The sequence below is a fragment of the Bipolaris sorokiniana genome (assembly GCF_000338995.1).
Source record: "Bipolaris sorokiniana ND90Pr unplaced genomic scaffold COCSAscaffold_1, whole genome shotgun sequence".
NCBI classification, from domain to species: domain Eukaryota; kingdom Fungi; phylum Ascomycota; class Dothideomycetes; order Pleosporales; family Pleosporaceae; genus Bipolaris; species Bipolaris sorokiniana.
The window spans coordinates 3448983-3463851 of NW_006911895.1; the positions used below are offsets into that span (position 1 = coordinate 3448983).

A 14869-nucleotide genomic window follows, 5' to 3' on the forward strand; every position below is an offset into this window, starting at 1 on the left:
CCTTGAACCAGCCTCTCCAGGCTCTCGTGCCCCTGCACCAACAACCTTTGTCAGCCTTGAACAGCCCGCCAAGAACATGTTCACTAGCATAACTATGGTCAGCCGGTGCTGCCATATGACAACCACAACCTTTGTAGATCTACGCCCAGCGGACGCGGTTCTGCTATGGCTGACCGGGGCGCTCAGCCACCAGGATCATCCCGCCGCTAGTATCCCCAGAGCCAAGGCCTTTAGCATGCAGCTGCACGGCCATTACACCAGGTACAGTGGAGCTATGCTGTCATGAGTCTGTAGACCGCTTAAATACCACCTCCATCTCCCTTCGTTCGACTCTTCTCATGCTTTCTTGGATACGTGCATAGGCGCTGTGTCATAGCGTCTCTTCCCACCAAGATGCGGCTCTCCATCGGAATCATAGCGAGCTTGCTAACGTGGATGACCATTGCTTCTAGCAACAGCAAGGTCGTTCCGCGCCAAAACAACAACACGGACTACCAAATCGGATTTACTCCACTCAAAACCGAATGGACTGATACCGTGGGAACTAACCCCTGGCCTGAGTACCCACGGCCACGCCTTCAACGACCAGACTGGAAGAACCTCAATGGCGTCTGGCGATACCAAAACACCCAAAATGGCTCTGATGCCTCGCCGCCGTTCGGGCAGCGACTTGAAAAAGCCGTCTTGGTCCCGTTCTGCTTGGAGAGTGCTTTATCAGGTGAGTAGCACCAAAGCATGCACGAGACAAGTTGCTGAAATCAGCATAGGTGTGACTGAGAAGGGCCGTATCTGGAGTTGGTATCAGACATCTTTTGAAGTTCCATCAACTTGGCCAAGCGGCAACAGTGTCGTTTTGAACTTTGGCGCTGTCGATTACGAGGCCACTATCTTCGTCAATGGCCAAAAGGCGGGATTCCACAGAGGTGGTTATTTTGAGTTCAGTGTTGATGTCACTTCGTATCTGAATGCCAATGGAACAAACGAGCTGTAAGTGCATGAGAAGCGAGAAAATAAAAGAAGAAAACTAATAATTTTGCAGTTTGGTATACGTCTATGACCCAACTGATATGGACCGCGTTCAAATCCCAATTGGAAAGCAGACTCTGAACCGTGGTGGAATGATCTGGTATACGCCCTGCAGTGGCATATGGCAGACAGTGTGGCTCGAGTCCGCACCCAAGGAGCACATTTCGAAACTCGATCTCACTGCGGATATGAACGGAAAGGGTCAGTCATTTGTTTATGGTACTGCTGTCTTATTACTCACATTCATTAGTCATCGTCACTGTGCATACTAGCACTAATTCGACAACTACATACACTATCGTTGTCCATGAAGTCAATTCGGATGATGTCAAGGCAGAGGCTACTGGCACCAGTGGAAGCCCGTTCACCTTTGTCGTTGATTCACCTAAGCTGTGGACGCCGGATAGTCCGACCCTGTACAACATCACCATCAAAATGGGTAGCGATACAGTACAGAGCTATACCGGATTCAGAACCATCTCCAGAGGCGTAATCGGCGGTGTGCAGCGCCCACTTCTCAATGGAAAGTTTGTCTTTCCATTTGGCACCCTGGATCAAGGCTATTGGCCAGATGGTATATACACGCCTCCAAGCGTAGAAGCCATGGCGTACGATCTCAAGGTACTAAAGAACGTCGGCTACAACATGGTCCGAAAGCACATCAAAGTCGAGCCGGCTCTGTTTTACAGGGCTTGTGACGAGATGGGTATGTTGGTCATTCAAGACATGCCTTCTTTGCGCCCCGATCTACCCGCTCGTGAAGGCTGTGGAGGCATACGGTTGGAGCCAGGTGCTCAGGCCGAGTTCGATCGCCAACTTGAGGTCATGGTTGAGCAGCTGAAGTCGTACCCTAGCATCATCGCCTGGACCATCTACAATGAGGAATGGGGTCAGGCCACCTCACCGCCATGGCCAGAGTTTGGGTTGACAGACATGGTGCGTCGGGTTGACCCTACCCGCCTTGTCAACTCTGTGAGCGGTTGGACCGACCACATGGCTGGCGACTTTGACGACAACCATCATTACTCGACACCCCAATGCGGAACACCTTTCTGGTCTTATCAAGGCAGCGGGTACGACTCAGCTTACGACCCCGCCCGCATCGGTTTGCAAGGCGAATTTGGTGGTATCGGCACCCAGCTGACCGAGAATAACTTTGAACACGCATGGTACAAGGATCTTGGTCGACAAACAGCATACGAACTTACCAACGGTACCTTTTATTGGAACTATCGTTGCCACGACCTACTTGTGCAACTGCGTGAGCAAATCGACTTGTTTGCTTGCTCAGGTGGTGTTTGGACGCAAACGACAGATGTCGAGGGTGAAGTCAATGGCATGATGACGTATGACCGAAAGGTAATTAGGATGAACGAGACAATGTGGAGACAGGATATTCAGGCCCTGTACGACGCGGCCGCGAAGCGAGGCAACGACTCTTCAATGGTGATTCGGGATACAGGAGTCGCTGGAATGCAACACGGTATATTCTAATGTCTATGGCCAAGTAGGTAGATATACATACATAATTACTCCTCATTGTTTCACAAATCCAAAATCTTCTTATTCTCTCTCCCCCGCCTCTCTCGCCCTCCACTCCCTATCCAGCATCCCCAACGTAAACGAATCCCACCACTCCCCCTCATACCACACAGCCTCCCTCTCTCTCCCTTCCACCACAAACCCCAGCCTCTCATACAACCGTATCGCGCCCTTGTTCCACCCAAACGCCCTCAACCGCATACTATGCAGCCCCGCCCGCCGAAACCCAAAGTCCAACGCCCAGTTAATTGCCTCACTCCCATACCCCTTCCCTTGGTACGCAGGTAAAATATCCAGCGCAATCTCCATAGTCCGATGATGCGCCTCATGCAGCGATGATGGCGCAGAATGAATATGACCAATCGCAACCCCATACTCTGGATCTAAAATCTTCGCTGGATCCTGCCGCTTCATCTCCTCAAGCACCGCTTCTTTCTGCTCCAAAGCCAACGATGCAATCGGCGTATCGTGCGGAAGCCAGATTATGGCTTGCAAGAGACTTTCTTCGCGGCCCTCGCTGCCGCCAGCGGGGCCTTGGTGCATGTTTTCGTCTGCGTCTTGCTCGGTGGGGAGCTTGGTGGTTGCGTGTGTACTTGCCATGTACATGGTTGGGTCTGCGGCGAGGGCGAGAAAGACGGATTTGTCGCACGGGCGGATGGCGCGGTAGTGGAGGCGGGGGCTGCGCCATGGGTTGGGGTATTTGTTGGACATAGTGAGGGGGTGGGGGGGTGAGTGTGTTGGAGGTAGATTGGAATTGTGGGAGATGGGGGGTTGTTAGGATGTTGGTATCTTTTTTACTATATATATATGTTTTGTTTTGGTATGTGAGTTTGTAACTTTGGTATGCAGATGTTACGTATGGGTACCAGTCTGGCCGTGGTAGTGCCGACGTTGGTGTTGGCGGTGGATTTGCGTTGCGCTGCGTTGCGCCCTTTTTGATACCCCGCCCTTTTCTTGATGCTCGGATCGCGATGTGGGGATGGGGAAAAGCAGAGACGACAAGCGGAGTGGACTGCAGCGTATATCAGAAGCGCGCTAGAAGATTACATACATGTCGTCTATGGTGCCTATCACATTTATGTTTCACAATAGCCAATGCCTGGAATCGTAGTATACAGGGGCTATAGTAGCCCTTACAGTCCGTATAGCGGTGGACTGATTCAACATTCGTCACGGACGCGATAGTGTCAGTGCCGCTATCCGGGGTTTGCTTCATACTCTTACAACGAAATCTCACCCCTCCATGTACCTTCGGTCAGACCCAGAGTCTCAATGCAATGTTGCCATCTTGGACCACCTCGCTCCTTCCTCCTCAAATACTGCAGAAGCTTCTGTCTCCTGTGCACCAGCAACCGCAGATTCCGCTTGTTGTGCTTATCACCCTTTCCTCGTGTCTGTAAAAAGTCCGCTAGTGTCTTGATCTTGGCCGTCAGGATAGCAATCTGGACTTCAGAAGATCCCGTGTCTGGTCCTACTCGCTTGGCTGTTGCAGCAACGTTTGTTTCTGGGCGGACGGTGTGAGTCTCGTCTACACCCGAGCGGCTCAGCGACGGCGCCTTTGGTGGGAATATCCTGTCCGTTTTGTGGCGTCCAAAAGTCTCGACACATCGTGCAATGTTGACACGCATGCGGTCTTTGCTGGAGCCATTCTCGAGAGCTGTGATTCGCTTAATCGCCTCGACTGCACGTGCATGGTCCTTTTTGTTTTGCTCTTCAATTTCCTCCGCCGATTTTTCAATTGCCCTTGCCTGATCATACCGCATGGCGTCGTTCCATGGGTACGCAGCGGGCGCAGCTTGCTTTGCAATTTCACTCAGTGGCACCGCCAGCTTCTCGCTCTTCTTCAATTGCTTCTCCACCGTCGCCGGGTCGAATGCATAGTTGAGGTGCGTTCGGTCCTGGGGAATTTTCTTGCCTTCGTCGTAGGTGATAGGCTTGCCAGTGTCAAATGACTCTACGAATGGTGTTGGTATACCGCGAACAGGGTTTCCAAGACTGGCCACACGGGCTTGTTCGAGTTCGGCACGTCGAGACAGGTTGGCTGCCTTTTTGCGGTTGCGCTGCGCAACTATGTAGGGATCGCTAGCGAGGCGCTTCTTTTGTCGCTCAATTGATTCGGCATTGGCCCGCGCTGTCGAAACAAAAGTTCGGATGGGGAGTGTGAATTGCGCAGAAATGGATGGTGCTGTGGCATTGTCAGCACTAGGTATTGTACATGAAATCTAAGAACTCACAAGTCGATGCCCGTAGGCACGACAATGCTGGTATTCGTGGCGGCATCGTTGGCTGGACGCACACTCACTGCTCCCACCCGCAGTGAATCTTTTGCGGATCAGGACGTCGGCGCATGGGTTTCGCCGGCGCCGCGTCCCGTTCGGTACTATCCCGCTTCCGGCTCTAGCTCGCCCACTGCCGGGGCTCGAATATCGCCAAAGTTCGTGTGTCAAAACTTCGCCCGCACGCATCACGACAACTTCTCTATACCCACCAGCTTGTACAGCGCCAAACCGTCAAAATGGCCCCTTCCAACCTCCCCGCCATCTTCAACCCCACCCAGCAGGACATTGAGATGCTCCTCGCTGCCCAATGCCACCTCGGTAGCAAGAACCTCCAGGTGCACATGGAGCCTTACCTGTGGAAGACCAGGCCCGACGGTGTCAACGTCTTGAACATTGGCAAGACCTGGGAGAAGATTATTCTAGCCGCCCGCATCATTGTCGCCATCGACAACCCGGCTGATGGTACGTTTGGGCGCCTAAGTCGAGACATCTGGACTTGAAGGTTGCGCAAATATGCTCGAGTTCTTTTTTAACTGACACTGCGCAGTCTGTGTCATCTCTGCCCGTCCCTACGGACAGCGTGCCGTCCTCAAGTTCGCTTCCCACACCGGCGCCACCGCCATCGCTGGTCGTTTCACTCCTGGTAACTTCACCAACTACATCACCCGTTCTTTCAGGGAGCCCCGCTTGATCGTCGTCACCGACCCCCGCACCGACGCCCAGGCTATCAAGGAGGCCTCCTACGTCAACATCCCCGTCATTGTAAGGAGAATGCGCATGAAGAAGAGTACAGGAATCTGGAGCTAACCCCGAATAGGCCCTTTGCGACGGTGACTCTCCCACCGAGTACGTCGATGTTGCCATCCCCACCAACAACAAGGGTCGCCACGCCATCGGTCTCGTCTGGTGGATGCTTGCCCGTGAGGTCCTCCGCCTCCGCGGTACCCTCGCTAACCGCGAGACTGAGTGGGATGTCATGACTGACTTGTACTTCTACCGCGACCCTGAGGCCGAGGAGAACAAGGACAGCGCTGGCGTTGAGGAGGCCAAGGTCCCCGGTGCCGACGAGGTTGGCCCCGCCGCTGTCGCTGACGGCTTCACCAGCGAGTGGGAGGTCTCTGGCGCATCCGCCGGTGCTTTCACTGCCCAGGCTGCTGCCCCTGGCACCAGCTGGGACGCTGACGCTGCTGACTGGGCCGCCTCTGGCGACGCCCAGGCTAGCGGCGAGGGCTGGGGTGCCGAGACTGCTGCCCCCGCTACCACTACTCAGTGGTAAATGCCATGTTGAGCATCTTCGTCACTTCTTCTCTTACATACCCTGTCTTTGAACAAACAATGGCACGTCGGCGTAGGAGTAGGCAATGGGAAAAAGGAAAATATGAGACCATTTGACAACGACCAACAAGAAATGCATGCTTGATGGGACAGGGGTGTGTTGAAGGATATGATCAATGCTGTGCGCTTATGAGGGAAAGATATCCATACTTGTCTTCGGGTATGGGGGAAAGCCCTGTGCTGGCGATCGGGTCGTACTTAGTTGGCGCCCAATCCTTCAATACGAACCTTGTTCCCACATTGTTCGACTGCTTCTCTGACTTGAGTGTTTGTGTACCATGATCTGCTGTTAGTGACATGAGTGGTGACTGTGTTGATGCTGTATGACATGATATATGTTGCTGAGCAAGCGAAGGCAATGTAGAGTGAGTTTTTTATTTTCAGCCCGATCCAAAGCGGGGTATTCATATACATTAAAATCCATCATTTCCTTGTTGAATTCTGCCCCATGTACAATGTACGATACCCAATCAAGTAAGTAGACTCGAAACTATGTAAGTACACGCAGAACGTGTGGGTGACGATATCCAAAGCTCAACTGCTCTTCAGAGAGAGAGAGAGAGAAAAGGAGAGGGGAATGGTTATTACAACCAAGCAAATACAATCAACACACCAAGCAACATAGCACCCGTGCTCCTGAGTCCCTTGCTCAAACCATCTGCCGCCGCCGCAGTGGGCTGTGGTGCAGACATGTCTGCAGTACCAGACCCAGAACCTGATTGTTTTGCTCCAGGACCAGAAGTCTGTGTAGCGCTGGAACCACCAGATGTAGGAGAACTGTCAAAGTTGTGTTTCTGGCCCAGGGTAGGAAGAGCGGATGTGGGGACGACTTCCCATGCTCCTTTTGTGAAGGCTGGGCAGGCAATAGATGTGTGAGTGGGTTTGTAGTCCGAAGCCTTGATTCCCGTAGGATTTAAGGTTTTCCAGACGGCTGAGAGATTGGGGAAGTCTGGTTGGACGGGTGTGGGTTTGCCTATTTCGAAGTGGTCAGTTGGTGTCTTGAAAACAAAAATCATATTCCTCAAACATACCAGAGCGAGGAAATCCATCTGGTGGCGCATTGGGACTCGCAGGATCAACCTTGGGCCCGTAACTAATCAGTCCGTAGTTATTCTGCTCCTCGATCCACTCGTATATGATACTACCGGACCATACATCCGCCATCTCGCCAAATAGCGCTTCCTGGTCTTTAAAGTCGCGGGGGCGCACGGTGTTGCACCCTGTTTCAGACATGAAGATGGGGACGGGCAGGTCCTTTGCGTTCTTTTCGAGGTTGTCGTACCCGGATTGCTGGTACGAGCTGTCGCCGCACCACGAGTATGCGTTGAGGGAGAAAAAATCGACGCGCTCCGAGGCGTTGTTGCCGCAGGAGAGATAGTCTTGTAGCATTGGCCGCAGAGAGGCGATGTCGGCGGCGGAGTAGCCGATGGGGATGTTGCGGTATCCTTTCTTGTCGCGGTAAGCTTTCATGTCACGTGCGGCTGCTTTGATGTAGGGCGATGTGACGGAGCCGTTTGAGGTGGTGATGGCTTCGTTACCAACGAAGAAGCCAGCGACGTTGTCGTACTGATGGAATTCGTCCATTACTTTGGCGTAGGCGTCGTGTTGGTCTGACTCCCATCGAGGTGTGTTTTGCTCGACATATGTGTCGAAGGTGTCGAGATCAACCCATATGTAGACTATTTGGCTGGTTAGTATTCATTCCTTCTTATGGGACTTGAAAACAAAGACGTCTTTTTATACGATATCTGCGCTTTTGACGAACGAAAATCGCCATGCAGTAATCAAAGTAATCTGAGTCCATGCGAATTTTGGATATACGTACTTCCAGCGTCTGCAAAGGCCTTCATACAATCGGTGTGATCAGCATCAGGGTCAACGTGGTAAACGCGGATTGAGTTGGCGCCGATGGTTTTCATGAGCGCGGAGTCGAGACCACATTGCGTCGCGTCGATGAGCGGATCGTCCGGGACAAGCTGGTATGCGATACCTATACTGAGCCGTTAGAAAAGAATGCTCCTTTAACTTGGTTTCGTTGCAGAATCGGATATGTACCCTTGACATAGAATTGATTGCCTTCGCTAGTGAAGAGTTTGGAGCCCTTTACTTCGATTGTCGGGATAGCTGAAGCGACAGTGCTCAAGCTGGCCAACAGCGCCAGCGATAGAGATTGAACCATTATTGCAGTCAAGGAACCCAAACGTTTTCCAGTGTTTCTCTGGTAACAATTGAAGATCAAACAACAAAACAGCTGGAGTCCCCACTCAAAAAGAAACTATCCAGCAGCAAACGCACTGGGCTCACGATCCACCGTTAAGTTACGTGCGAGACACAAGATTGCACATGAGCTCCGTAAAAGTATAAGCGAGAGTAGTAGTCAACAAAAAAGCAAACGACTGTAGTGTATGAACGAACGAAGGGTGCATGAACAAGAGCGAAGTGAGTGAGCAGATTAGGCCGGCCAGCTCATGTTTATGAATGCGGCTGTTTGGAAACAAGGCAAAGGGCGCCCTAGTAAGTAACATGCCTACCCCCCAACTCCACGCTGTCGATCCTTCCAATCTCCATGACGCTTCTCGGCAAAAGGCGCCCATAAATCCACAACTATGCAATTCCACTTTCACTCGAGGGCTAAAGCGTTCGCTCCCTCCAATTGCAATGCCGCGAATGGGGCGAACCAGGCGTATCATGGAAGTTGGAGAAAGAGGACAAGCGTAGTGGAGACGTGCGTGGGCGATGCGACAAGGACTCGCGTGGGCGATTGGCTGGCTGCAGTTTTAAGCCTATGCGACCCGCATGCTTGATGCACCTAAGCGGCTCACGGCTTGCTTGGTCGATACAAACGTATCGTGTGTATCTGGTCGACGCATTCACAAATACAAGTTTATGTCGAGCTAAGGATATGCATTAGAAAATATCGACTACCCACGCGTCAAACCCGCATTGCTTTGCTTGCGTTTCCCTCGCAGTATTTTGTGCTTCGTTATTGTTTACCCGTGGATGGACGAGCTCAGTTGCACCCGTGCAATCTTAATCCGTTAATCTCCGCTAACTACCTGTCACAACGACGTGAAAACCGTAGCGGACGGTCAGTTGGAAAAGTGCGCTAGACGTCCGATTGCACTAAAAACGAAGAGGCTCCGTGCCAAAACGCTAGTTGCTAGCTAGCTGTTAGCCGCTCCCAACGTCTGTCAGTGATAAAGTCCGCCTGCCTTGCTTCTTTTCTGACCAAGAGGGTCATGTGGTTTGATTGGTTGGCTAAATTTCCCCTAGGTAACTTTTGCGTAGCAATTGCATACATATGACCTTTTTTTCCCTCCCTTCCTTTCTATGCGCTCTTCCCCAGACCAGACCGAGTTGCTGGAGTCTCGCACCGGGGCTGTAGGAGCCGTAGAAGCCGCGCAGATTCCAGCCTTCTGCAGGTGATTTTTCCTCTCTGACATGTGCAACCTCTCCAGCTAGATTTAGTGCTACAATTGAGCGATGGTTAATATTCGGGCCATGTTGACCTGGAACAATTGATAAAATAACCACAGAATCAATATATATGTCACCACCCATGTTGAGAGAGTGGGCATGCCTCTTAATATTGACACAGTTGACTTTCTCGTGTGCGACCAGATTCACCGTTCCAGCTTCAAGGTCGTTTTCATCGCCATTAAGGATCTCTCGGCCATTGTTGTATACGGTTTTATTACCCAAGAGGCTGTTGTCGTTGAAGTAGATGGTGATGCTTTGTGGCATCCATGTCTCCTCGAGAATATCGAGGCTGTTGAAAAATACGCTTCCAAGCTTCAGTAGGTCGTCGCCCAGATATCTTGATAGCTGAAATTCTTTGGAGCGAGAAGCGTGTTTGGATATGCTGGCTTTGAGTTCGTCAAACGTTTTCTCAGCATCGCCTGCAGAATAAATGGATGGCAGTTGCTCAGAAGTCGGGTTTGGAGCTGGAGTAGCCTGTGGGGTGCTTCTTTGGACTGCTTTCTTTATCTGATTTCAGTCAGAAGATTGATGAAAGTGTCAAAATATGGCTTACGGGAAGCGATTGCCTGAAGATCGAAGGGGCCAAGTAGATGCCTATACGATCTGGCTGAAGTACGATGCTTAGATCTGCTGTGACTGCGTCAACCTGTAGCAAGTTCTAGCATTTTTAAAACCAATTTACACCATGAAAAACTGACTTCACGAACGATTTTCGTCATCTCGAGCCGACAACCGCGTCTAGCCTTGCCCAACCCTACAATCAAAGCACTATACGGTTCATAATGCAATATGTTCGGCCTGAAAGTATCCTTCTTCTGTTGCAGGTCCTGTGGATTTTCAGAGCTCTCTGGATACTCATCACTGGTATATGTTGAGGCTGTGTCTTGAATAGCAGGCTTCAATGCAGGCGCGCACTCTTCGGTGTACTCTAGAAGCTCCCTGCAGGGCTCAGATTTTACCAAATCAGTGGTTCCAGGTTTGAATTCCTGGTTCGTGATCTGAATATGTTTCCAGATTGACTTGTAATCCATGTAAGCATCTAAAAGCGCACCCGTATAGATACCAGCGTTTTCGTAGTCTAGCAATACTAGTGATTAGCTTGTATAGCTTGTGTTCAAGACTATGGTAAATGTACATACCAAGCGGAGAAAATGAGTCCATTACCTCATGGAAAATTTTCAGGGATGCGTACTTTGTCAAAATTGCATAAGTGTGTTGTGGTGTCATTGCGACAAGATCTGGAAAATTTGCCGCAACGAGAGTAAGACTGTTGATGTCTCAAATGACGTTTGGGTCCTTGATTTGGCCATCACCACTCCAGTTGACGTCTTTTACGCATTTCAGCAGATATTATTCTTAAGCAAATAATGTAACTTACTTATTGTTGTTTCCGTTGATATGTTAGTGTCGCTCTTATCCAAGTTGCCCTCGCCTGTGATCGCACCAGACAAAGCCGGTGTTCCCAGCTCTGCTTCGAATGCACTTTTGATCGTACTTATCTTGGATTTGTCGTTTACTTTGACTGAGATGAGTGCATTGAGTTCTCCACCATCCTCCCATCCAGATATGAATGAATTCTAGGCTTCAAATCAGCTACCAATCCTTGACCGAGAGCCAGACAGGCTTCTATGTCGTATACTTACGCCATATATCTCATTGAATCTAGTAGTTGGGAAATTCTTTAGTTTTTGGAATTGTGTATAGTCGCGCGCCATATGCGTTTGGTTCGTCACCTTGACTTGGATGAAGAAGTTGAGATCGCTGGACTTGAACTTATCCGAGTCAATGTATGTTCCGCTAACGGCTCCACCTATTGTTCCAATTTTGATAGACAAAGAAGCGGATACGTTCATCACGTCAGTTACATCGCTGAGCTTGTCAACAAAGCGAGATGAGTAAGAAACAATTTGACTGATCCCCTTAGGCTTCTGATCTTCCGAATACGGCGACGAGACATCTTCGCCTTGGGCGACTGCATCAGTCATGCATATCTGCTGTGTGAATAAATTTAAACCTTGTCCCAGGCGCATGGAGTTGTTGTAAGGTGCAAGAAGCATCGCCATAGTGACTGGCGTGTAATGAGCAAGGATAAAACAATAAGAATAAGCTTGGTGGCTTTTTGACAAAATAAATGTAGTGAAGAGTGCTGGTACAAAGCTAAGTACTGATTCTATCGTGAATTTATGTGTGAACACTCTCTTGGTCATTATGGATTTTTTACAAATGGAGTACCCTAACGCTAGTGTACTCAGCCGCCAGACGCCACAAAACGCCATGGCATCGCTCGGGCTGCATTTGCGCCTGACCAAAAATGAAAACCATGTTCTGTAACCTATTTCAGTTGAATGGGTGGATCTTTCCTCGCTGCTAGTACCACGGTCTGGATTTGATGAATGGCTTATAGCTCTAAAGACGTCCTTTTCGAGACGCGGTATCACCGCCTGGACAACCTCAGAATGAACAGTCTCCAAAACCTTGCATCCCAAAGCCTTGTTCTGTATCTACCCTGATCGAAAGCTCATATTGCGATCGGATCGGGCTTCAATTGAGCTGCTATTGCATCTGGCAGTTCGCCCTGGGTATCGAAATGTCCATATATAATCGATGGAGGAATTTCAAGTTACTGAGAAGGAAACAGTTCTTCGTCAGCGCAGCATTCAGAGCACTTCAGTGCTAGTCTTGGAGTAACTGTGGGTTGCAAGTTCCTAAGCGTCAGCGTCACCGGTTCGTATGATAAATCGGTATCGGACAACCTTGCTGTATTGGAAGACCAAAAAGCTCATGAATGATTTGTGTTAACGTATGATAGGTAACACGAGTCTCCAAGGATATCAGTATTCGAACCGGGCATGTCCGCTTCAAAGCTGATCCGGGACTGACAAATTTTGCACGAAATGCCTCATGCAGGTCAGAGAACGAACTTCACAGCATTTTTGGGGACTACTACGTTGCTGGGTACCAAATTGGAGCTGAAGCCGGAGGATGTGTGACTGTCACTCGCTTGGATCAGTCCGAAGAAAAGCGAATGCAAGTTCAGGCTACTGCTAAGGTACTTTGGATGAAGAAGACGATCAGCACTACGACATCATCAAAAGTGGTATCTTCAGACCAGTCCATATCCTTTAACAGTTATGATACCTTGCGGTAGCGCAACAACGAGGTAAAGGAAACCCATCTACTAGAAGAGATCTATCAAATGTCGAAGGAGTGCATTGACCGAATCGAAAATCTGCAAGCGACAGTCGAAAGAACAATATTGGACCTGGGTCTGGGTACAAGTGCTGGCGTATCCGTAAAGGAGTGTGTGCGATTGTGCGATTCTGGTGTGGTCGTTCAACTGATACTAGCCCCTTACTCCAAGCTTGCAGAATATGTAACCCTGACTAGTAGTCGCAGCTTGGATGTTCAATAAAGCCCTAACTACTCCGTGTGTCTTGTCGAGATTAGTTAAGTGTGAACAATCAAGATAATAATTGTCTGAACGTGGTGTTGGCAGACCTAAAACGAGGGTAAGCGCCTCGCTTGTGGCTGTCAAAGTAGCCGCTTTAGGCCGCACCTCTCAATCTAGACGATATGGCACTAGAAAAGGAACGGTCTGTTGTCGAAGCATGGGTCTGCTGTCAAAATGAGACTAGTCGCTACGAAGATCCGTTGGCGTTTTCAGTTGCTTATTCGCGCCGGGTGCTCTCTCAGCTCATTACAAGGAACGGCAAAGCCGAACCGACAAGCCTCGTTTCCGAAAAAGAACACAGTCTATGTGCACCGTTTCCTTTAGCCCATCATCTAGACAATCTGAATACTCTCAGCTCAGAGGTAGGCGAGACTTCCAGAACGTCTCTTCTAAAATGAGAGACAGACCAGCTGAACAATCAGAGCCCGTTGCGCAAGCCGTAATATCTCGTCAAGAAATACATCAATGATTCAACTTCCTAAGTGCTCTATTATGTGTACTGGCTCCATCTCCCTAATAACAGATATCTTTGTTCACCCACATTATTCTCACCATCAGTGCTCATTACCATGGCTATCGTACCAAAATACGGCGACTGGATCACCTTTCCTCTGGAGCAGCTCTCTCCTGTAGAGATCGAGTGGTGGAGCGACAAGACAACAGCAGGCCAGATACTATGTTGACAAGTGTTGGTTTGGTGACAGAGTGGACAAAACCGAGACTGAGGAAAGTTACAGCAAGGTATTGACTCCAAAGGGTGAGTAGCTGCAAAGTATGTTCTTATATTCGATTCTAAGACTTAGGGTGCAGGAGAAACACTTGTTTTCATTGCTTCCGAATACATTGAAAGTAGAATGCAGGGGGCGCCAAATCTTAAGAATCGGGCCTTGTTGCAGCTCAATGACAAATTTCATTATGGGCAAAACAATAAAAAAACATTCAGATGGATCGTATACCACCCGCCTGCAATCGCTGGTCGAGAGCGAAAGATATATCAAGTATGAGTAATCACAGCACTCAAAAAAATAGATTAAGCTGACCACCTCCGTTCCAGCATCGTTTTGTTGAGAATATCTCCCTGCAATTTGCAGACTTAGGTATCGAACTAGCCGGTATAACAGTCAAAGCTGGCGCCCACGCAGGCACAGCCGGCAGCGTTGAATTTGAGGGAGTAGTGCCCATACTCACACGCATCAAAAGCCTTTTTGCAGCCAACGGCGGCCACGCACTACACCAATTCTCTGCATCTGAGCAAACCGTTTCCAATCCATCCGAGTCCCAGTCTCAGGACCCACAGGTTGTTTCTGCCACACTGTCCAACGGCACAGTGACCCAGATTATGGAGCGGGCCGATAGCTCTTTGCCCAATATCTCCTTTGTGGAACCGAACATGATGAAAATCGTAGATGTTGAAGACAAAGAACAGGGTATACCTTTATATACATACAAGAATGCCAGGAGTTCCGCTCCGAGGAACGCAACTGGGCGTACACAACCTTGGACATGAAGAGCAGTCTGAGCCGAGGAACATTCAACAGAGTAAACCTGGGATTCATATCAAAAGGGTTATGCGGGCTCAGAATCCTGCGATACCCATTACATACAAGCAATAACGTGGCTGCCATGAAGAGTAGTATGCAAAGGCTATTTCTGGGCGTTGAGTGAGTGCTACATGTACCGAGTATGGATAATTCCATAACAATGCAATTTTTTGAATTGTCATTCTTATCTCTTCTTTCGAAAGATCCGAACAAGA

General features: G+C 49.7%; 7 protein-coding genes across 7 annotated transcripts; 3 read left to right on the forward strand and 4 right to left on the reverse strand.

The window, feature by feature from the left end:
• Window positions 1-393: 393 nt before the first annotated feature.
• On the forward strand, window positions 394-2520 carry COCSADRAFT_78536 (glycoside hydrolase family 2 protein; the record flags this gene model as incomplete). Its single annotated transcript, XM_007697115.1, has 4 exons — window positions 394-718; window positions 768-987; window positions 1040-1227; window positions 1277-2520. The coding sequence occupies 4 exons, from the start codon at window positions 394-396 to the stop codon at window positions 2518-2520; spliced, it is 1977 nt and encodes a 658-aa protein (XP_007695305.1).
• A 78-nt stretch (window positions 2521-2598) lies between these two features.
• Window positions 2599-3261, reverse strand: COCSADRAFT_74553 (uncharacterized protein; the record flags this gene model as incomplete). Its single annotated transcript, XM_007697116.1, has 2 exons — window positions 2599-2945; window positions 3069-3261. Coding segments are annotated over 2 exons (540 nt in total), but the record flags the coding sequence as incomplete, so codon positions are not given.
• A 194-nt stretch (window positions 3262-3455) lies between these two features.
• COCSADRAFT_32820 (uncharacterized protein) lies at window positions 3456-4869 on the reverse strand. Its single transcript, XM_007696192.1, has 2 exons — window positions 4803-4869; window positions 3456-4753 (listed from the first exon to the last, which is right to left on the reverse strand). The coding sequence occupies exons 1-2, from the start codon at window positions 4846-4848 to the stop codon at window positions 3789-3791; spliced, it is 1011 nt and encodes a 336-aa protein (XP_007694382.1). The 5' UTR covers window positions 4849-4869; the 3' UTR covers window positions 3456-3788.
• A 152-nt stretch (window positions 4870-5021) lies between these two features.
• COCSADRAFT_132828 (uncharacterized protein) lies at window positions 5022-6460 on the forward strand. The gene is made up of 3 exons (XM_007697117.1): window positions 5022-5309; window positions 5395-5609; window positions 5665-6460. The coding sequence occupies exons 1-3, from the start codon at window positions 5084-5086 to the stop codon at window positions 6121-6123; spliced, it is 900 nt and encodes a 299-aa protein (XP_007695307.1). The 5' UTR covers window positions 5022-5083; the 3' UTR covers window positions 6124-6460.
• Window positions 6461-6500: 40 nt separating this feature from the next.
• COCSADRAFT_32822 (glycoside hydrolase family 72 protein) lies at window positions 6501-8659 on the reverse strand. The gene is made up of 4 exons (XM_007696193.1): window positions 8238-8659; window positions 8008-8172; window positions 7214-7861; window positions 6501-7155 (listed from the first exon to the last, which is right to left on the reverse strand). The coding sequence occupies exons 1-4, from the start codon at window positions 8359-8361 to the stop codon at window positions 6767-6769; spliced, it is 1326 nt and encodes a 441-aa protein (XP_007694383.1). The 5' UTR covers window positions 8362-8659; the 3' UTR covers window positions 6501-6766.
• Window positions 8660-9422: 763 nt separating this feature from the next.
• Window positions 9423-11725, reverse strand: COCSADRAFT_342335 (uncharacterized protein; the record flags this gene model as incomplete). Its single annotated transcript, XM_007697118.1, has 6 exons — window positions 9423-10169; window positions 10216-10308; window positions 10361-10749; window positions 10802-10900; window positions 11041-11161; window positions 11306-11725. 6 exons carry the CDS (start codon window positions 11723-11725, stop codon window positions 9441-9443), a joined length of 1851 nt encoding a protein of 616 aa, XP_007695308.1. The 3' UTR covers window positions 9423-9440.
• An 831-nt stretch (window positions 11726-12556) lies between these two features.
• Window positions 12557-14638, forward strand: COCSADRAFT_342339 (uncharacterized protein; the record flags this gene model as incomplete). Its single annotated transcript, XM_007697119.1, has 7 exons — window positions 12557-12569; window positions 12632-12711; window positions 12811-12962; window positions 13159-13171; window positions 13212-13475; window positions 13747-13870; window positions 14205-14638. 7 exons carry the CDS (start codon window positions 12557-12559, stop codon window positions 14618-14620), a joined length of 1062 nt encoding a protein of 353 aa, XP_007695309.1. The 3' UTR covers window positions 14621-14638.
• Window positions 14639-14869: the final 231 nt, after the last annotated feature.